The 23,136-nt window shown below is 39.9% G+C and overlaps 1 protein-coding gene across 2 annotated transcripts in view; it reads left to right on the top strand.

The window, feature by feature from the left end:
• ATXN10 (ataxin 10) overlaps positions 1-23,136 on the top strand; it is a 92,634-nt gene that overhangs the window by 42,981 nt on the left and 26,517 nt on the right. For both annotated transcript variants that reach the window (XM_041486001.1, XM_041486000.1), the window contains 3 exons: positions 1,374-1,539; positions 5,125-5,233; positions 6,926-7,095. In XM_041486001.1, coding sequence (XP_041341935.1) covers positions 1,374-1,539; positions 5,125-5,233; positions 6,926-7,095 — 445 coding nt within the window. The remainder of the gene's footprint in view (positions 1-1,373; positions 1,540-5,124; positions 5,234-6,925; positions 7,096-23,136) is intronic.

Genomic DNA, 23,136 nt, shown 5'->3' with positions numbered 1-23,136 from the left:
GCTTGGGTTTCGTATGGGATGCCAAATGGGAAAGCCTTTGGTCAGTGTGGGGTGTTGGGGAGCTGGACTGTGCTTGTTTGGAGATGGGCAGGGTTACCTGGCTGTAACCTGCAGGGCAAACAGACAGTGAGCAGAGCCCCTGAGAGAGGCTGCTCCAGCCTCCTGCCCGGAGTCTGCCCTTTGCCAAGCATGCCAGCAGCACTTCTGTGCTGCTGTGTTGAAAATGCTTTTTGTCCTCCTGCAGATAATAGTTTAATGCAGCTGTATTAATGACACTGAGAATTGAGTTTAGCAAGGACTAAGTAGATGTTTTGTGATTAATAGAGATGGATTCTTGGAGGTTAATAAAGCAGTGACCGAGCTTTTTCCACAGAAAAAGACATTTCTCTTCCTCTTCTGACAACCTGTTTGGTAAATTTAAAAGAAAAAGCATTTGAGCTATTCCACATGTTTAAATTCGGTTGCTCCGTCTGAATTTCAAACATTTCACTGGAAGAAAATCCTGAGCTGGCTTTTGAATTCATTCAATAAACAGTGCTCTCACAGTTTGAGGGAATGGCAGTGAGACTTCACTAGTCCCTGTGTGCTGGACTGGAGCAGGGACCGCAGGAGGGCCATGTCCAAGTCCTACTTCCACAAAATGCTTCTAGTTTGCCTTGACAACATGAAAGGACATTGGAAATAAAATAACATTAAAGCTGTTAAAATTCCAGCCCAAGTAGATTTCATACAACAGCTTCATTATGTGTCTCGTTACTTGCCAACTTCATACATTGAATATCTCTGACTGGTACATGAGTGATTAACTTGGATTTGATTTGCTTAGTCCATCTAGTAAAAATTATAAAATGACTGTAAAGAACAGAGTGTGCATATCAATTTTTATTTTCCCTGTTCGGCCTCAGAATTGGTTTGGGGTTGTGGCGGTGAGTTAGTGCAGGGCTGTGAGCAAGGCAAGGGCTGTGAAAACCTGTGTTTTTCAAACAGAAACTGTCAAATAGTTTGTGCTTATTTTGCTGTGCTTAACAGCTTGTAAGAGGTGGTTTGCTGGAAATTTTAGATATAGGGAATATGCAATCTCAGTAATGTTTTGTTAGGACATAAGAAAATATAAATTGAAATAGACTTGAGAAAAGTATTAACTGTCTGGCCAGATTGTATTAATTGAATGATGAATTAAATTAATTCTGTACAGAAAAAAAACCTCAGCAGGCAGAAACTGACTGCCAGTATTCATGAGGCTTGTTAATTTTTAAAAATCCTCTCTGTTACTAGCATGACAATTGTTTTTATCATTTTTCGCTACTGCTTATTCTACTGATAATTGTATGGGGCTCAGTGAATCTGACTAATAAATTATTTTCTGTCTGCAGAGTTACTTTGTTAGAGCTGATGATGGTGAAAGTAAGTGACAAGAACTCAGTTAGCAGTGAAGAAATGAGTGTGTTGGTGAGACATGCTGAGTTCCTTGCAGACTGCTTTCAAGAGAAATGTGGAGCTGTGCTCAAGTTAACTGCTGCAGCAGATGCAGAAGATGAGGTATGACTGATAACCATTTAAGTACTAGAATTTGATGTGATAAATCCTCATTGCCACTGTTGCCCAGGGGGACACACATAACAGTGTCTTTTCTAGTTTACCTTGGGAAAGCAGTGGCAGAGCACACAGTAGAGTCTGTAGAACAGCAGCCAACTTTTGCTTTTAATTTGAGGATGGCAAAGGATATGGTACATTAAAATAAGTCTACCCCATTGTTAAATATTTCAAAATCTAAAAAATGTTCAAGTTGTCACATATTTGGATATTTTATTATCTTACCAAGGATCACTTCTATAATTTATTTCAATTGTCAGTTGTGATTAATTCAAATTTAGAAGGGCATGTAGTGACAGGACAAGGGGGAATGGCTTCACACTGACAGAGAGTAAAGATAGATTAGAAGTTAGGAAGAAATTCTTCCCTGGAAGGGTGGTCAGGCCTTGGCACAGGGTGCCCAGAGAAGCTGTGGCTGCCCCTGGATCCCTGGCAGTGTCCAAGGCCAGGCTGGACAGGGCTTGGAACAACCTGGGACAGTGGAAGGTGTCCCTGCCCAAGGCAGGGGGTGGCGAGTTTGATCCCTGTATGGACCATTCATCTAAGAGTTGGACTTGATGATCCTTGTGGCTGCCTTTCAGTTCAGAATATTTTGTGATTCTATGATGACCCTATGATTCAAATATGAACCAAAACAAAAATATTTATTCTGTTCATAGATGGGAAGCAGTAGTATACATGGAGTCAGAATAATTTTATTGTTAATACAAAACTAATATGCAATAGTTTCACTTAAAAAAACTCTAGAGAAAAGGCATCATAAATAATTTATTAGCAAAGTAAAAAAAAATTTATCTTAAATTCTTTTATATGATAATGTTAAAAAAGTGTTGGACTTGCTTTGGGTTTTTTTGTTTAAATAGGCACAAGAATTTTAAAAGTAGGTTTGAGGCGTGTTGTGAAAAAATACCATAAATCGCTTTTTGGGGAGGTGGTAGTTGAATGTGTTAAAAAAACCAAAACACAAACCAATAAGCACACAATCTCTTCTTATCTGTCCAAGAAACACAGCCTCCCCCACTGCCCCGCCTGTTTAGTCTAATTTATGTCAGATAACTTAATTGACTACTTCTGGAAAAGGTACTAACTTGGCAGTGAGAGGACATACATTGAGACAATTCCATCTTTAATTTTTTCCTCCTGCCTTCATTTTTTTTTTTTTTTCCTTTGTGGTTACTTTCCAAACAACTTTCTGTGGTTTCAGTTCATGGAAAAAAACTATTTGTTTGCACACACCAGAAGGAGTGTGCAGAAGTCTCTGTCCAACCAGAAGGTGCTGGGACAGCAGTATTGTGAATATTACTGCATCACTTGCCCTGCTTGACACTGACTTCTTATTCTTCTCTCACATAAACAAGAGGTATAAGTTGAGTATCACTGTTTGGTAGGAAAATGGGGCTTATTGAATGAATAGAAAATATAAATCCTAATAGATGAATAAATGGAGGGCAATATGTGTGCGTGTATACCTGTGTACACATTGTTCACAACATATGCTTGCCATGGGAAAAGAGAAATGCCAGTCTAAATTCATAAAACTGTTTTTCTCTTGCAAGAAATTATAAAGAATTGCACCAATTTCTCCTCATTTGTATAAGTATTTTTAGGGTTTTTTTGTAGCAGTTGTATTTAACTGCAAAAAATGTGGTTGTGCATGTAGAGTCTGTCATTAAAAATGCTTTAGGCAGCATCTGTGATACTCAGCTTGGCTTTGCCTGGCCTTTGCTGCGGCCCACAAGCCAAGTGCCTTGCCCAGGCCATGTCTGTAGTAGTAAGCTGCCTTAGACTCCAGAACTCTGAGGCCGCATTTGAAAACTTTTGGGAACAGTCCTTGGACTGGCCCTACTCCCAGAATGTTGTCTGGGTGTCCCATCCACTGTTTAATTTGTTATGTGTAGACACTGCTTTGTTTTGTTAAGGAACATCAGGTCTTGTAGCTTGCATCTTAAACCCATGAGAAGCTAATCATATGCTTTTGCAGTGCTTAAACCAATGTTTAAAATAGCTTTTCCATTTGAAGCCTGACTTGAGCATCAGTTTGCTTGCACTAACTTTCAGTCAAACTTGCAAAATAAAACCCTTCCCTGGACTTAGTTCTACATCTTTCTCTAAATATGTTTATTTTTAAAAGTCTTCAGTTATTTCCTTATTTACTTTTCAGATTACATCTGTATCAAGATGTCTGTCAGAGTTCAAACTATTTTGAGTTTTGAAATTCAAAAGGAAGTATTTTCCTTTACTGCCTTTCTTTTGTACAGGTGAAGGGCAAAAAAAAACCACCCCAATTTGGAAAATCAGCAGCAGGGAAGGAGCAATTTTTTGAACCTAGCAAATTTCAGATATACATTGAAATTTGGGAGTTCTTTTATGGTTTTTAAATAATCTGTTCCTCTTAAAAGTTGTGAAAAGCTGGTTACTGTCTCTGAAATGCAGTTGGGGTATTATTACTTTGTAACAGGACAATGGCTGATGTATTTAGAGTCTGCCTTTGTGCTGATGAAAGCAGATTATTTAATAATTTAGGGCAAGACTTGCACTTTCCTACACCTGTATGGGTCAAAAAATGAAAATACAGCTTTAGTGCTTGGACCCTATAGCAATTCAGTGTTTTCAAGGAGCAACAAATGAATGTAATTGTACTGCTTAATTACTGAACACTATTGTTCATGATTTGAATAATATTATATGGATCCAAAATACTACACTATTGGTAAGTAAACCTTATTTTTTCCTGGACCAGACAAGGCAGTAATAGTTGCTGTGACCAATGTCTGAGCCTTTTCATGGCTACTTGCAGTTTATGTAACAGTCCTGGGGTGGGATCATCTTGCAGTCACAGCTTGGCTTTTGAGCAATATGTGGTGTCCCAGATTCCGTCATGTGCTCTTAAGGTATTTTCTGTAAGTGCTGGATTGTCATTATAAGCAGGACCAACATATTCTGTGAGAAAAAATAGTTCTCTGGCTGAATAAATAATATGCAAATGAAATTGTGTCTCATACCTAACCAAAATGCTGCATCTCTGATGGCAATCCTTATTTACCCAAGAATAATGTAAATTCTCACAGCCAAAGTTTGTTTGACCACACAACTTTACAGAATTCCTGTGGATAACAAATTGGTGTCTTGCAGGCGGTGTTTGTGTCTTTAAAGTGGAACACTCAGACTGAATAAACTCAAAGAAAACATTTATACAGAAATAATTTTCTCAGCTAGTAATTTTCTGTATTTCTGCTTTTGGAAGCTACTGTGTTTTTGTTAAAATTTTATCCCTTACGGCTCTGTTTTGGTTCCCCCATGATTTTTCAGGCAGATATAACACTAACTGTAGAAAAGAAATTATTGCAATCTAATACATTATTGTTATTTTAGGAAGTTGCCCTAATTTTGTATAAATTTATTCTTGGCAGTATGTAAGACCTGCACAGAACCTGAGGAGCTGAGAGTTCCTGTCCCCTGTTTTCGTTTCTGGGTTTATGCTTTTATGATAACCTTCATAAGCCATTTTCAGAAATGCAGTTTTCATTCCAGGAAGCACTGGTGACAATTCGTCTTCTCGACGTGCTTTGTGAAATGACCTCAAACAACAGCCAGCTGGAACATCTGCAGGCATTCCCTGGTTTGCTGGAAACAGCTGTAGGTGAGTGAACAGCCACAAGGCTTAACTGTTGGTGCTCAGTGAATGAAAACATGTTTTTCATAACTGGTGGTCATTCTAATTCTGACCTTTGAATGAGAAGGTGGAGTTAATCTGCATTTTCAAATATTTGATTTGACCTGGAAATTTTCTGCTTCTCCACTTTCTCTGCCGACCTCTGTTGCCCAGCAGAACCTTGATTCAACTATCAGCAATGTTCTTTTCTTACTGAAAGTGTTGCAAGGGACAGCTGCTTCCTACGTTCTTCTACTGGCTGGATGTGTAGAAGAGTTTCTTCAAGTAGAAAAAGGACTTTTCCTCCATTTCTGTTCCCTTCTGTTTCCCAAATTTCTGAAATTTAAGTGCCGTTTGAAAGTTATTAACCAAATCCAGTGACTTTTAAAGGTCAGCTTTAAAGAAGCTAAGAAACAGCAAGGGAAGGACTGTACACAAAGAAAATTAAGCCAAGATATTCCAGAGATGCTCAAGGGAGGAAGGAGGGGTGATACATAACATGACCTGTGCTTTTTTACATCTTAGCACTTTGAGACTGAGCTGTGCTACCATTTTGTGAGAAAATTGTAAAAGCTTGTGTATTTTTGAGATAAATAGATAAAAAGTAAAAAATAAAAAGGTTGAAACAGCTGTTAGTGGTGACTCTTTTGAAATGTTTGGAGGGTTTTTATTGTAAAAAAGCCCAAAAAAGCAAATAAAAAACCAAATAAAGAAAATACCTCCAGCAACAACAAGAGAAAAGAAAAAGCAACCAAACCTCTATTTTTGGTGATGGGTTCTTAGCTTTATGGCTTACAGTAAGATGACTAACAACAGGATTTATTTTATGCATATGTGTGTTAGGGAAACTTCAAGTTGATTAGGGGGATGGAGAGGCTGAGACAGTTTGGATTGTTGAGCCTGGAGAAGAGAAGCTTCAGGGAGATCTAATTGTGGCCTTCCAGTACCTGGAGGGAGCCTACAGGAAAGATGGAGGGCTGCTGTTGACAAGGGCCTTTGTGACAGAATCAGGGGAATGGCTTCAAACTGCTAGAGACTGTGAGGGTGGCCAGACCCTGGCACAGGGTGCCCAGAGAAGCTGTGGCTGACCCATCCCTGGAAGGCCAGACTGGATGGAGCTCTGAGCAGCCTGGGATAGTGGAAGGTGTCCCTGCCCATGGCAGATGAGGGAAGATGATCTTTAAAGTCCTTTTTAACCCAGACTCTTCTGTAGTTCTGTGTACTTGAAATTTCTCATCATGCTACAGTGCCAGGAACAGGCCGAAGAAGAGAGGAAAAAGTGATTCTGTGGTTAGTATGTATTGCTGTGACAAATTCGAACTACAGGAAGTTTTCTAAAAGTCTTGGTTTTAACAATATATGTATGGTGCCAGAATTCTCAACAGCCTACAAATTCTGGCTCTTTAGGTGGAGATCGATAGCAGCAACCTTCAGCCTTCATGTGTGAACTATGTAAGGGTGTAAAAAGTGCTCAAAAATGCCTTCTGACATTGGGCTGGTCTTTTATGGTTGGTTGTATTAGCCCAAATCACACAATGAGGTAAACTTTCAAAGTTCTTTGACATGATGTTGAATATCAGAAATTATGTTGCTTAGCATTGAACTCCACAATTAATAATAAAGCTCTGTGCCAAGTGAGACTGATTTTCTCATGGTAATGTATTAAAATGTTTTCTCTAGATACCCTGAGATTAACTCACCTTGCTGGGAAACAGGCTGTAAATATTTTCACTGCCACACATGCTGTGACAGGGCAGGAGGAAATTTCACATCCAGCCATTGGTTTCAAGTCTCATCTCATTCGTTTGATTGGAAATCTTTGTTACAAGAATAAGGAAAACCAAGACAAGGTGAGCTTGTACATTTTTCTGGCAGAACTCTGATGTGTGAACAGATGCCTGACTATAAGATAACTGAAATATATACATGTTGTTGGTCTAGAAATTGATTTGTAAATTGTAGAATTGATTGTGTAAAGGAGGCTTTTTTTTTTTTTTTGGTGCCTATGAATTACTATCACAATTATGCTGACTTTTTAATAATAATGTAATGTTTGCCTGCCTACCTTTTGTTTCAGCCCTGTGGAATGCAAGCCAATGTCTAATTCTTTGTGATTTTCACTTTTGCACTTTCTTTGAAAAGTCTCAAACTAAATTTCAACTTCACTTTTGAAGGGAAATGGATATGTTTTTTTGCATGAACTTAATTTTAAATCTTTGAATTAGTCTAATGTTTTTTCTCCCTTTTTCATGTCACTGTAAAAATGGAGGTCTGCCTTTATCAAATCACTTGAAACCCTTTATCTTATAGTTCCTATATAGAAAATCAGTTTCATTTCCACAGTGGGGAAAAAGAGGAAATAGCAGCAAGCTTTAAAGATTTTTTTTTTTTTTGAGTGATAAAAGATGTGGCTTCCCTCCAGGATTTGTTAGACTATCTTAGTTTCAGCAAGAAAAACACTTCCAAAAGTGTCTTTGTCTGACAAATCCTAGTAATATGATCCTCTGGATGGGTAATATGGGAATGATTTTCCACTTCTTCATTCATATTAAGAGTATGTAATCAAAGCTTTTAATATGTCTGAAAAATATTATTAATACTACTAATCACTCTTGCTTAGCTGTGCCTCTGACCCATTATGATGTAATATGTGTTTGTGGAAGTGAAATACATTTTTGTGGAATACCTAATGATAGCGAAGGGGAGGGGGTTGCTTTCATTTTGAAGGGGTTGATTTACAGCTTATTGTCGTTTTTGCTGGGATTTTCAAAGGCCCCTGGAGCAATTAAGCCTGCAGGCTTAATGTTTTCAGTGGAAGTTGGGTATTAAGTGTCTGTAACCTGCCTGAAAATATTACTGCCTTATGCTGTCTTAAAAAATATTTAGATTCTGGTGTGTAATATCAGGGTACATTACTTAAGTGCCATTGAAACTTCAGAAATGTCAATTGTATCATACCCTGTCTGCACCTTCAGTTTATTTCATATATTTAAATGGGTTCAAATACATGCACTTGCCATTTGTAAGGCAGTTTTCATACATAAACACATGTTTGTGAGGACAGGACAAGCAGCTGCTATCACTGCACAGACAAGAAGAGTTCTGACATGAGTTCAGTGTTCAAAGTGGTGCATGGCTCAGACCTAGAACTGGGTTCCCGCCTCTCTTCAGACTTGTATCTCACAATATAGGTCTGATTTTGTATCCCTTACTGGATTTACACAGTTTGCTGTCTGTATTCACTCAAAAGCAAGGTAAAAATGATAGACTGTGGTTTATGTAACAAGCCAAGTGACCAGTGCTTGTGAGAGACCTTGGACTTTAGCAGTGGCCACTGCTCTCCTGTGACTTACAGGAGTGTGTGGGCTGGGGAAGCAGCTTTCTCCCAGGACAGCTTGGATGGGTGCCTTGGAAGAGAGGCTGCATGGCAGGAAAAGCATGGAAACAGCTAACCAAAGACCCTCCAGCAGCACTCCTAGAATTCAGGCTCTTGAATGAACTGAGGTTTTTCATAGTTGTTTTCTCTAATACTTTTCCAAAACTTCCAGTACCAGTAGAGCTCTTTCTCCAGTAACAATGCTAATGAATTAGTAAATGGAGTAATAGCACACTGCTAATAATAAATAATAAAAAAAGATAGCCCCTATAATAGGGGCTTTGTATATGGGGGAGAATATATAATTGGAGAAGAGGAGGTTGTGTGGAGACCTCATAGCAGCCTACAGGGAAATCAGGGAGGAACTCTTTACCAGGAACTGTAGTGACAGGGACAGGTCAAAGGGAAAGGCCTTCAAACTGTCAGTGAGTGCGTTTAGATGAGAAATTAGGAAGAAATTCTTGGCTGTGAGGATGGTGAGGCCCTGACACAGGTTGCCCAGAGAAGTTGTGAATGCATCATCCCTGGAAGTGTCCAGACTGGGTGGGACTTGGAGCAGCCTGGTCTAGTGGAAGATGTCCCTGCCCATGGCAGGGGGCTTGGAATATCACTGTCATCTCTAAGGTTTATTCCAGCCTGGGCAATTCCTTGATTTTAGTCTGTAAATCTGTAATACAGCCTTAGTGCTTGATGTTGGTTTGCCTGACTTGTTCTGGAAACAAAAGCAGTCCCCAAAGACCTGGGGTTTGAACAGTGACTTGGGGCAAGCTCACCATGGAACAGAGTTGGGTCACTGTGTCCAGGAGCTGTTTCCTGAGTCGAGTGACACCCAGGCTATGTGCCTGCTTGGGTGGGTCCTGCAGTGCCTGTTTCCAAGTTCAGTGGGGCAGGTTGACTGCACGGGATGTAGGTAACCGAGCTAAAGCTACAGACTGGCTGGAGAGGGATGATACCTCTCTGTTCATGGTCTCCACCTGCTATAGCAACAATAAATGCAGGGGTTTAGTGCACTGGTGTATTGGCAGTGGGGAAAAAATCCTGTAATGCTTTGGAACAGAGAGATACCCTACTAACGCTTTATTCCTTCTTCACTTTCTGTTTAAAATCAGTCTTTGATTTCAGAATGCATTCTTTAGCTTGTACTCTGTTAGCATTAGGAATGCATTCTTTAATTCCTTTCTTCCTCATAGTTTTGTTCCACTGCTCTGATAGGTTCTTAAGATTCAAGGGAGTGGGCAGACCTGTAAGCAGTTACTAGCTTGGGTCTTGCCAGGCTTGATGCCCATTTCCATGTTTGGCAAGGCTGGATGGGTTGGTATTCTTAAAAATAAAACATTCTCTTTGGACTGACCCATGTTGAGTCCCTTCATGTCCTGAGCTGCACTAGCTCTTGTGCAGGAGAGAACAACAAACAAAAGTGCTGTACTTGGGACACCAAGGGATGAGCTTGTTCCGTGTCGGATCTGCCAGGAGCCTGTGAAGGGATATGCAGTTCCATTCTTTTTTCCTTCTGTGTAGGAGGAAAAGCTGTCAAGAGTTACTGTCATACATGTGGGGCAGTCCTCTGGCTTGTGTTGTGTTACATCTCCTTCAAAGATGCATTGTATAATTTTATTAAATACACAGGAAGGAAGGAGGTGGCTTCTCAGGCTGAGCATGGGGTGGAGGTTTTGGCTGGTAGGTGATGAGTGAAGCTATCAGATGGAAAAAGTGAAAATTCTTCCATACTCACATTACCTTGTTGGACTTGCCTACTAAACACCTCACTTTCATCATCCAAAAGGAATTGATGCTGGTTTCTTGGGGAAAGGCTTTAGATATTTATTTTCCACTCAACAAGATGGATTAATTCAGCTTATTCTGCTGCTTTACTATAGAACTGTTTAATAAAGAGTAAAACTTACAAAAGAAACCTAATGAATGAATTATAGAGGATATAGTTTTTTATTGTAGAAATGAAAGAATACAAAATAGGTCATAGCAGTTAATCTGCACCCTTGTTTCTGTGTTCCTTTACAAGAATCATATACATGGAAGGGAAGATGACTGATCTATACCTTATTGTGACACCTAGCACTGCTCTGCACAACCTTATTGCCTGTCCCTAAAGCTGCCAAGGACATTTTAGGTACCATGGATGCCAGTGAACTCAATCATAGCATCCTAATCTTGGAATCTGTTTCTTTGGTAAAGCTGTTCAATTATTCATATAGGGGAAAAAAATTAAATATCTAGTTGCCTTTGGTCTTGGCACCTTCTTACCTAAGTAGAGTCAGTGTAATGAGATGAACAATATATGAGGGATAATTTTTTTCATGTGCCTGTGTTTATTTGAGGTGGTAGCAGTGCTTTCTCTAATGCTGTAATGCTGTTTTTTGTCAATGCAGAGGTGAAAAAAGGAAGTCTTCTGGGAGGAAAAGGAAAAGAAAAAATCTTCAACTGTTAAAATTAATCTTAATAAAAGTAGCAAGTAAAACATCTGGATACTATTTAGTGTATCTAAATTAGCTTGGATTTGTATGTATATATAGATCTCTAAGCCAAATTGTTTTATATGACACTGGCTTCCTAATTTGAAGACTGTTCTGCCGAAAATATGAACAAGATTTGACTTGTTTGGAATTCAGTTTTCAATTCCTTTTTCTTTCATGGGGACAAGCTGTGCAACAAATCCACTTACTTAGCAAAAGGTGCCAACATCCATAGATCAAACTGTGACCACCCAGACCCTCAACTTCATCTTCTTCTTCTGTAGTGATTATAAAATAGACGAGCTAGTGTTAAAGACACATGCTTTGTTTTTGCAGAGTCACAGAATGGTTTGGCCTGCAAGGGATTTTTTTTCACCCCCGTCATGGGCAGGGACACCTTCCACTATCCCAGGTTGCTCCAAGCCCTGTTCAACCTGCTCTTGGACATTTCCAGAGATGGGACAGCCACAGCTTCTCTGGACAACATGTGCCAGGGCCTCCTGACCCTCACAGGGAAGAATGTCTTCATAATACCTAATCTAAACCTTTATCCTCTTTCAGTTTGACCTTTTGCTACACTAAGGTATTTAACAAATGGCTCTTTCTCACCTAAGGTTTTTAGAAAAACTCCATGAGCGTATCTGTTCTTCAAGATTAATGTGACTTTTTAAAAATAATTACATTCTGGCATAGGAGGATTTGAAATTACTTGCAGTGAAGATCATCCCACATTTAACTGCATATGCTATTCAGAGGTGGTGGGGGGAGTACTAAACCTCTTGGATTTCTTAAGTAGAAACTTGCATCATTGTGATTATTATATTTTCGTCATGTTAAACAGAAGCCTAAAATGGAAGAAAGGTTCTTGGTTTACACGTGAACAAAAGAGGGAGCCTTTTGGACCTGAATGCTCTGGAGCTCCTGCACACCTTCCAAAAATTCTGCATGGTTCCACTGGTTGGGTGGGGCTGTTCTGATGTAGCTCTCTATATCTTTTAATGCTTTGCTAGATGAGGACAAAACATTCAGGGTGTTGCAGGACTGAGCTCTGAAATTGCTAAGTTTTGTCTGGGTGTAGCACTGTGAAAGTCAGTGGAAAGCTGAAAATGGACCTTCTGACAGAAGTCCTTTTAAAAGCTTATTAAAAGTTTTTAAAAGGGGCTTTGCTGTGGACAGAAGTACACCAGGTAGCAAAGTGTCTGTGGCTCAAGTGTGTCTTTCAGAGTATCTGTTAGGACGTGTAGGGGATCTGTCCTGGTCCCATGTTGTTATTATGTTATTATGTTAGTCTTCAGCTTTGTTGCAATCATGAATCCTTAATAAAGTGCTAAGATTTCCATGAAAGCATAGAGACTGGTAAACAAAAGAGAATCAGGCTCTCTCTTAAAGGGCAGGACAATATGGGTAATAAAGGGTTGGTGTGAGGTTTTTGCCTTGAGGTCAGAGATGAATGCATAGTGTGCAGTATTGTTTGTAAAGCGATGGATTATTTTTGTAACAAGGTGACTCATTTGTCCTTGGAGAATAATACAAAACTTTATTCTGTTGTGCTGCCCCTTTAGCAGCAGCAAGTTAATGTTCCCTCTTGTCCTGCTCCTATTCCCTTTTCTGCCCCTCCAGCTGACAGCTGATAGATGCAGTTGATCCATTGTGACTCGTCTAGTTTGGCCAATTTCACTTGAAACCTTGATCATACAAAGAATGGAAAGTTAAAAAAGAAAACAAACTGGCTCGCTATGCATTTCCAAAGAATCAGTACCAACTTGTAGGCTTCCTGGCTTCCTTTTGACTCTAGATGTTGGTGGGTTTTTTTGAGCCCTCTTTAGTGTTGAACCTTATCATAGTGGTACAGCACAGGACTCCAGCCCTTTTTAAAGGAAAGCTTGGCACACCAGTGTCAAACAGCTGTTTCCAGATCTCTTTCAGCACTTACTTAAGTGTTGAAACTGCATCTGTAGCATTTATTTTTAATATGCCTGTTGAAGGTGTAAAATACTCATTTTCCCAGACAAAAATCTAAAAATAAGGTAATTGACCTTTATATGGAAGAGTTCTCAAGAGATTTCTGCAACTTCTTTCCTGGTCCAGCAGGCTGAGCAATAGTTGTCATACCTGTGGTAGCTACTTCAAACATTAATTAAGCTTGGTATTCACCAAAGGGTTTTGTGCTGTTGCTCTTTCCTTTCTTCATCTTCAAGTGATTCCGTAAGGCATGGATTATTAAAATTCTAGTCACTTGAGAAATATTTAGAGATGTTTTGTTGTTACCTGTATCATACTCAGTGAAGTGAAGAGTGCCATATCAACTAAAACCATTTCTTGCTAGTTTACTAGGTGGTGAAGAACTGAATTTGTTTGGAGTACACAATGTTAGAAAAACTTACTGAAGTAACACCTTCTGATGTGGTTGATATTTTTTAGAGAGGTTCAGAAGATCTAAAGTACCCTGTATTGCAGGAAAGGGGTTATCTGTGGTTCCTGGGGTTTGCCAGTGGTATGGATTGCTGGAAGCAGGAGCCCCATATGTGGAAGAACATCTGGCTTTCTGAATGCTCCTTCTCTGGCTCAGATCTGAGCTGTTAATCCAAATTCTTCCCACTTTTACTGCTATCAGACACAAGTGATATATTTTCCAGTATTACAACAAGAAGTTTCATCAGTTTTCTGTGTTGTTTTCCATTGTCCTCACCTCAACATGAACTGAATTTCCCCATCTTCTCTGAACTGCCGTCCTGCATACAATCTCTTCAGGATGTTTTGTTTCTTGGGTTTTGGGTTTTTTTAAAGCTGCACCAGACTTCACAAAGGGCTGATATTATAATGCTGTGAGTGTTGAATGTGATCCTCTTTGGATATACAGCTTTTTTCTCTTTCCACTTAAAAGAGGTTGTGCTTGCTATTTTAATTACCCTGAGAGGCACAGGAATCATTCATTTTTTCATCTGTTTTCTGAGAAGTGACTGAGTTTTGGTTACTGTGAGATATTAAAGTTTCTTAGCTTATACCTTTATGACTATCCTGAAGTTTATAGGAACCAGCATAAAAAAAAAAAAAAAGTTATTTTCTTTTAAGTGTTGATATTTGGCCATCACTGTTTATAATGTAGCTCAGTTCACATTTTGAAATATAATAGTTTAATGGAGGAAATAATGAAGCGTGACATGTGAAGAGCTACATGTTGTGGTGAATTTACTGCAGTAACTTGGTTTTAGTGGCACACTGTGCTGCATTCAGGGTGAGGAGGGCACCAAGGAGACGTTGTGTGTAAGGGGGTAGTGGAAGAGCCCTTCCCAGTCGTCAGCAAGCTGGATGTTAAGCACATGCCACTGAATTCTGCTACCAACTTTCCCACCAAAACCAGAGAAGCACTGAGCTAGACAGAAGCTCACAATGTGCTCCCAGTTTCAGTGTCATCACAGTGGGGTTCAGTTATTGACTCCCTCCCCTGTGAAGGCTGTTAGCAGGTTCAGTAGAGGTGTGATGCCATGCAGGCTTCAGCCCAGCTTTGCCTTGTCAAAAAGCAGCTGTCAACCTTCAGTTCTCTCTCCCTGTGTGCCTCTGAATTCTCTTACCAGTCCTGAAAATTAGAATTATAGAATAGAATCTCCTGAGATAGAAGGGAACCACAAGTAATCATGCAGTCCAACTCCTGGCCCTGCCCATGACACCCCAACAATCCCACCCTGTGCCTGAAAGTGCTGTCCAAATGCTCCTGGAGCTCTGGCAGCCTTGTGGCTGTGACTGCAGTCCTGGGGAGTGTTTTCAGTGCCTGTCCACTCTTTGGGGGAAAAATATTTTCCTAATATCCAGCCTAAACCTCCTCTGACACACCTCCAGCTGTTAATTGTTTTCTAAAACTCCTGTTGAAGGATGTGGGGCCATATCAGAGCACCTAGTCTTCAGACAGAGACCAAGCATTTGATTTTATTAGGGGTTTTTTTCCCATTTTTCCTGTTTTCAGAGGAGCCAGAAAGTGTAGTGACAGTCATCTGCAGATTTGAATTTCTGCCATTGGGTGATGCTGTTTGTTCTAAATTGTAGCCCTGCAGGATTTTGCTTCTTGCTCTTGAGCATGGCAATGCTCGAGCCAAGTTTATTCATGCCTGTGCCTGAAGGAATCAAAGGACTGGTCTCATTTTTAAAGAGGCTGGGGGTGAGATTGCATAAGTCCATGTAAGCAAAGGTTCTGCCCATTCAGCTGTTATTTGCAGAACTCCATTCAATTCTCTTTTCTGCTTGAAATGTGGGCTCCTCAAAGAGCCCCGATGTTATAAGAGAGTTGCAATAATATAAAAATAAGTGGTGGTCACTTCTGCATGCTTTTATCAACTAATTTAATCTGCCTGCTATCCTCAGCCAATGATTGGAAAAAACCTACTTAGCTTTTTATGTAAGCAGTGGTAGAACAGGTGACAAGAGAAGAACTTGCAGTCTTTAAGGATATTTTAGAAAAATATCTTCAGTTCTTGCATTGTTTAAGGACTTCATAAATATTCAGGATCTTCTGCCTGTGTTGTGAGAGAGAACAGACTTAATATTCCTTTTACAGTATATTGATATCTTCAGCATGCTAATTCACATTAACTGTGCTGTTTGAAAGCCTCCTATTTTTAACCAAAAAAGTTCAGTATTTCAATCAAGAAGTGACAAAGAACTGCCTCATTCATGAGTATTTAAATGTTTAGAACTGTGAGTCTCCAAGTTCGCCTCATAATTGCAGTCAATCAGATATGTTCAGATTGTTATGGCAGAAGTGGTTTGCTGGAAGGATTTCAAAGGGACATTGACCAAAGATCTCATAAAGACACTGGAAATACAATTGGGTTTAAGTTCCTTGAATGGAGTATGGCCTATATTTAGATATTGTAGCAGTGGGAGCAAGATCAAAGCGTGTCAAGTCATCTCTGTGCTGAAAGTCAGAGCACAAGAAGGTATTGAATTAATCTTTTGCTGTTTGTGAAATGCAGAATGAGGTAGATATACAAAAGCCAAGATGATGGCTTGATTGGATGTATTAAGATTTAGTTAATTAAAGACTGCTGGCAAGATTCCTTCCATCTTGCCCCAAAGCATTTCCAGTGGGTAACACCACAAGACCAATTGCTTCCATCACATATGCTGACACTAAACTCTTCTCTAAGGAAAGAGAAACCTGTGCCACCAGTGTGATTTTCCTTCTTGCTCATAAGGGTGTCACTCAGTGGGGCAAGAGGAAGCAATTATTGAGAGTCACTGTATGTTCAGGTCCCCATAGGCTTAGCCTGAGGGAGGCTGAGGAAGCAGACAACAGGTTGGCACATCTTTTTATCCACCTTCCAGGACAGATGGAGTCTCCCATGGACGCTGCTTGGAAAAACAAAGTGATAATATACAGTATGCCCAAACAATCCCTGTCTACAAGACTGACTCTAAATTTCAGATACGTTCTCACAGTCTGGAATTCCAAAATGCCCTTTGTCACTACTGGTAGAATGTCTGTGTGTGTACTGGGTCTGACTGAGGTGAGTTCTCAGTCCTTCCAGTGCTGTGCTTTGCATTAGTAGCCGTGCAGGTGTGATGACACAGCAGTGTTTTGGCTGCTGCCTCTGGCATTTCTTCCCCCACCAAAGGGGAGGGGAGTGGGCAAGGTCCTGGGAGGGGACACTGCCAGGCAGCTGACCCAAATTAGCCAAAGGGATATTCCATACCATATGATGTCAGCTCATAAGGGAGAGAAGAGGAAAGGGGGGCATTTGTGATTCCTCAGTGTTTGCCTCCCAGAGGAATCCCTACATGTACTGAAGCTCTGCTTCCGTGGAGGTCTCTGAACATCATTGCTAATGAGAAATAGAGGTTGACTTTTTTTTTTTTTTTCTTTAGCTTATGTGCACACAGATTCTTGCTTCTTTTTCTTTTACTGTAATAAAACTGCCTTATCTCACCCTGCTGCTTGTTCTCCATCTTACTCTCTCCTGTGTCCCATTGGGAAAGGGAGTGATAGAGTGACTTAATGGGCACCTGGCACCAAGGCAAGCTCAACCTGCTGCACTGTGCTAGTTCCAAATGGGTGAAACAGATGTAGGAACTCTTGGCAGTTGGGATACACAGATAATGAATGGTTTTGACCAAAGTCATGCTTTGCAAGACACAGCAGAATTCAAATTCAGTATAATAATTATTGCAGAGTCATTCTGGCTGGTTGTCACAAATGTCCTCTGAGGTGGAAAAGAAGTAATCTGAGGAGGAACAGAAGAAAGCTCTGTCTGATTTTATTTGCACTTGCCTTTCTGTCAAAATTGTGTTCTTGTCTCACTGTTCTCATTTATGAAATGGAGTATTTCCCCTAACTGAAGAATGAGGAAATTGATAATTAATAGAAGTTAGATATTTAGGAGCTTACTTGCTGTATAATTATATTTATATATATATAGGCATGTGTGCATGATTTATATATATATATATAGATATGTGCATCTGTGTAGATATATAATATGAAAATAAATACACTAATACAAACATATAATATATACTTGAAAGAGAAGTGTAGCCAGCAGGTTAAGAGAGTTGATTCTTCCCCTCTACTCTGCTCTGCTGAGACCCCAGCTATAGCACAGCCTTCGAGTACCTGAAGGGAGCTGACAAGAAGGATGGAGCGAGGCTATTTACCAGGGCCAGGAGTGACAGGAAAAGGGGGAATGGCTTCACACTGACAGAGAGCAGGATTAGATGGGATACTGGGAAGCACTTCTTCCCTGTGAGGGTGGTGAGCCCCTTGCTCAGAGAAGCTGTGGCTGCCCCATCCCTGGAAGTGTTCCAGGCCAGGCCGGCTGGGGCTTGGAGCAACCTTGGATAGTGGAAGGTGTCAGGGGGTGTGTACAAGATGATCTTTAAAGGTCACTTCTACCCCAAACCAGTCTGTGATTCAATGTACATACATATATATATATAAAAACATACACACATATGAACTCTTTAGTTGCCTCATTGTACTTCTCCAGGAAGGCTTCTCTGGGTAAAATTGAGAAGATTGGTATTACTTTTGATTAAAACCAATTGTATTATACATCTTTGATTTACTTCCTTTTGATGATCTTCCTACAAAGCAGAGTTCAAATTGCATTATAAAATACACTGTGAAAGAGATTCTCAAATATAATCCTAATTACTCTCTTCACTAAGAATCATAACTCTTGTTCAATTCCTGGAAGAAAATTTACACTGTTGAATTTTAAAAAAATACCATAAATATTTTCTATGTACCTTGATGGATCATTTTTTTATTAATTGCAAGATTATGTCTTTTGGCATCTCTTAATTAACTTTGTTTAAAAATTAGTTCTGGCACAGTCTTACTGATGTGAAAAGGAAGAAAGTAAAATGACACTGATACTGGAATATATGACAAAATCATATGAACATACATGGTATGAGTTTACAGAAGTTGGAAAGTCTTCCTTTGCAAGCCAGCAGTACTTTGAAAAATGCAAGTACAAGAATGCACAAGTCTTGACTGGTGTGTGTACCCCAGGATTGATTTAGGTCATGATACAAACCCTGGGAATGACAATTCCCTGATGACAGTTCCCTGTGGAACAGAATGTCCAGCTCAGAGGATCTGTGTGCAGTATGAATGGGTTTAAACAAGGCTGGTGCAGTATTCTCATTTTAGTTTTGTTATGCATTCTGCTTGTCTGACTTAGAAAAATATAATTTTGTTGCTTTTAACAAATAATTTAGATCGTTTACTGCCTCTAAAGTAAAAACAGTCAGTGTGCTTCATTTCAGTCTAATAATTTTTGAGGTTTTATGTGCAATATTTCAGTTTGCTTTAATATTTTTACGTGATTACAATCTGACTGAAATTTCAAGTGCAATATTGAATTGGCCAGGCTGGACAGGGCTTGGAGCAATGTGGTCTAGTGGAAGGTGTCCCTGCCCATGGCAGGGCATGAATTGAGATGAGCTTTCAAGTCCCTTCCAACCCAAACCATTCCATGATTCTATCATGAGGATTAGCTTCATTTTGTAAAGATAGAATTTTTTCTGTTCTTCATAAACTAGAATAAGTATTGAATATAACTGTCTCTCCTCTATGTTTTTCTACATGTTTTAGCATTACAGTCAGCTTTGGTTTGACATTAATCTTACCTATAAGAAAATAAGAAGGATTTAGATTTGTGCCTAGCTATTACTGTTCTAAAGCACAATTATGCAGCTCAGTGGATTCATATTGAAGCTGGCAACACATGCTGAATTTTAATAAGGGGAATTTATAACATTTACCTTCAAATCAATTTTTTCCTGTCTTTTTAGAAAATGAGGGTTGCTACCCATGGAGCTGTTCAGGGCTTGAAATTTTACATAGGAGAGTTTCCAACTTCTCTAAAATTGTCTTCATCCTTGAATCCAGGAAATGATTGTGCATTTGGCTTTGGAAATATTGAAGGGCTTTATTTGGAAATATTGAAAGCCTTCATTTCAGGCAATTATTCAGCATTGTAGCTAAAAATAATAATCAGGAAAGCAGTGTTTTGCCTGCAAACAGCTCCGTGTAATTAGTCATAAATTGGTAGGTTCTCTTTAACCTGCATCTGACTTTTCTTCCCTGCTACTTGGATGTCACTCCCTCGGGATTTTCCAGCCAGGTCTGTTAAGTTGTCTCAGCTCTGCCTGCTCCCCTCAGCTCCAGGAAAGGAAGCAGAGGCAGTTTGAGAGGACACTGACTACTGCCCATTCCTTGGGAACCTGCAATCCAAATGGAGTATTTGGTGGTTGGGAGTGTCACCTCTTAGTTCCAGCTCTTGAATTATACAGATTCATGAGCACCTTCCCATTCAATGCACTTTTTAAAAAATGCTTTTAGAATTTGTAGCTGCTGAGAAAAAAATAAAAGCTTCTAATTCCCCTACAATAGATCAACCTAGTGTCAGCTGATTGAGGTTCTGATTCAAGGCTTTTTCTCCTCTCACCTTCTGACCCACCATTACTGTCAACCTGTTCCTGCAGGCATTTCTATAAAAGTGTTGACCTGCTCCTTTGAAAATCAATTTCAAATGAAAGTTTTTATTATTAAACTATTACAGAAATTTTCTTTCTTTTTAAAAATAGTAAAAAATATTGACTTACACAATTCAAATATTTTTGAAAAAGTTTCTAGTTTTTATGGTTGCATTAATCATGGTGCAAATTTCATCTGTGGAAATGTACCCTCAAGCTCTGTTCATATGAGATTTTTTTCCTTGTTAATGGACTTGCTAGGAAGAGTTGGCTGTGCTTGCGTAGCTTTCCTTTAAATAATTTTTAATAGTATGGTGTATATATGCTTCATGTAGACTAATGAAACGGTCTTGAAACAAGAACTTTTTAAATTTTTCAGTTAAAATATACAGTCTTGTCTTTATAGGCTGTAATCAAATTAGTGACCTGTGGCAAGAGAATAAATAACAATAAAAATAAAGCAAAACAAAACATTCAAAATTGTATAAACAATTGGCTTAGTGCTTCAGTGTGTGTGTATATATATATATATATACATGCCTTGTTTAGTGCTATAATATTTTCAGATGAATTAACCCTATGAAAGGATACATTTATTACGGAGCTTTTAAAACAATTGGAACAACACCTTTGCAATTTGAAAACCTAGAATTTTGTTTGTCACAGATACAGGAGTTCAGCTAGAAATGAGGAATCTTACTTTTTGTAGTACCTGCAGTTGTTATTACCAGACTACAAGACATTTAGAGGCACAAATAGTCAGAAAACCCTCTGGTAGTTGTAATTTAGAGGCAAATTAAGAAACAACTATTCAATCTCCTTGTGTACAGCTTCATGTATAATCTCGCTCACTAGCCTGAGGCATTAGCAAGCTTTCAGCATGAAATTTAGTGCTAGAGCATGCATTCCTGAGTTTTTGTATATCATGCATACCATATATATGGCTTTTATAGACATATAAATCACAACATCTGGAGTCTTGTTTTCTAAATGCAGAGTTGATCTTAATCTCAACAAGGTGGCTAAATTTATCTTAATAAGAGAGTCTAATCCTGTGCAAAGGTTATGCTTGGTGAATCATTAAAAGGAGATGTGTATTCTTAGAATTTCAGGTAAATGCAGAGAATAATTGCTCAGCTTTCTGTAAGTCTGGATTGTCAGCAAAGAAACAGTGTCAATGTCACATGAGGGCTGGGCCAGTCCATGGTAGGTACAGCAAATAAGTGTTTGAGGGACCACTTCTGGCCAGAGTTTGGCATGGCTCACATGCACATCCCAGCGTTCTCCTCTTCCTCCCCTCAATCTTCCCCTACCAAAATCAAATCACAGAAGTGCCTTTCCTTTCCTTGGGCAGAGCCCATGACCTGCACTGTGTACTCAGCAGTTCCTGAGTGTTGCCCAGAGGAATGGAGCTTCTCAGGAGCCAGCAGCCGCAGGGGCCATCTGAAAAATGCAGCAAGGCAGTGCCAAATTCTGCATCCCAGCTCTGTGTCTGTGCACTCAGAAACTCTGCTGAAGTGAGCTGTATCAACCCAAGTTTATTGCAGCCTTCAGACTTCACTAGTGTATTGTTCACTTCAGATGAGGTTGATTAATCTTTGTCCTTCCTTCCGCCCTGTGTTCCACATCTCCTCTAATGGTCATTGTCATTTTTTTGGTCACACTGAGAGGGATTAGACCTTGGGTCCCGTTGGCTTGGGCAATGGAGACCTGCACCTCAAAATGTTCTGTGTGGGTAAACCTTTGGAAGATCATTGCTAGTTCATTTGCTTGCCTCTTGAATCACCACACATTTTCAAGCTGCAATGTGCCCTGCTCCTGTACTGACCTCATGACATTCTCTGGTTCCTAACCTATCCAGTAGTTTGTTTTCCTTGAAAATAGTTTTCAAAATAAAAACAGCTCCCAGCTCACAGAGAGGTTTGTTAATAGTGCATTTATCTGCTTGTCCAGGGTGGGGCAGACAATGGTAGGATCAGCAGTGGTATTTTAGAATGCAGTTGGGCATTCTCTAAGGCCTGTGAGGAGCTGCCAAGGGAGCTGGGGGGGCTCAGCCTGGAGAAAAGGGGGCTCAGGGGGGACCTTCTGGCTCTCCACAACTCCCTGACAGGAGGGGGCAGCCAGGTGGGGGTCAGGCTCTGCTCTCAGGAAACAAGGGGCAGGATGAGAGGAAATGGCCTCACGGGAAAGTTCAGGTTGGACATCAAGAGGAATTTCTTCATGGAAAGGCTGGGCAGGCCAGGAAGGGACTGCCCAGGGAGGCGGTGGAGTCCCATCCCTGGAGCTGTTCAGTGACATGGCACTCAGTGCTCTGGTGTGGGTGACAAGGTGGGGGTCAGCTGCAGGTTGGATTTGGTGATCTTGGAAGTCTTTTTCAACGTTAGTGGTTCTGTGGATCTGAGCTGTGTTACGGTGCTAGTGGACCGTGTCATTTGGTGACTGGTGTCTGCAGTGGTCACGGGGGTGCAGTGTAAGGTGCTAGGATTTATTCTGCTTTTATTTATTGCTATGGTTGCAGATAATTGCTGAAAAGGGGGCAAACACTAAAGTGTTATACTACTGTAACCTAGGCTTGTTTTCTGAATTCTTTTGTGGTTTGGCAGTTTGGGACTTTCCAAAACTATAATGGAAAAGATACAAAAACTTTGTGCTGCCAGAATCACACTTTGTAAAAATTGTCAGTGGAAAAACTCTCTGTGAGTTACTTTTAACTGCAGTTACATCAGCAAAACGGGTTGCAGATGTCAAAAATGATGAGCCATCATAAAAAGATCATAATTCAGATTTCTTTTGCAGTTAAAAATGAAACACCGTTACTGACAAAATCCTGGAATCATCAAGGAATTAATCCTGAATATATAAAATGTGTGAAAAAGACCCCAAACCAAAGGAATCCCCTTTGTGCTCTGCAGTGTGAGAAACATTAAACGTCTCAATAATATGCATACACAGGGATTTCCCCCACTTCTTTGGTTAAGCTGATCAGAGTCATAGAATCCCAGAATGGTTTGGGTAGGAAGGGACCTTAAAGTTTCTCTCATCCCATCCCCTGCTATGGGCAGGGGCAC

Source organism: Pyrgilauda ruficollis, unplaced genomic scaffold (assembly GCF_017590135.1).
Source record: "Pyrgilauda ruficollis isolate IOZ18807 unplaced genomic scaffold, ASM1759013v1 scaffold73, whole genome shotgun sequence".
NCBI lineage: Eukaryota > Metazoa > Chordata > Aves > Passeriformes > Passeridae > Pyrgilauda > Pyrgilauda ruficollis.
The sequence above is the reverse complement of the archived record's forward strand: the minus strand, read 5'-3'. Positions and strand labels throughout refer to the sequence as shown.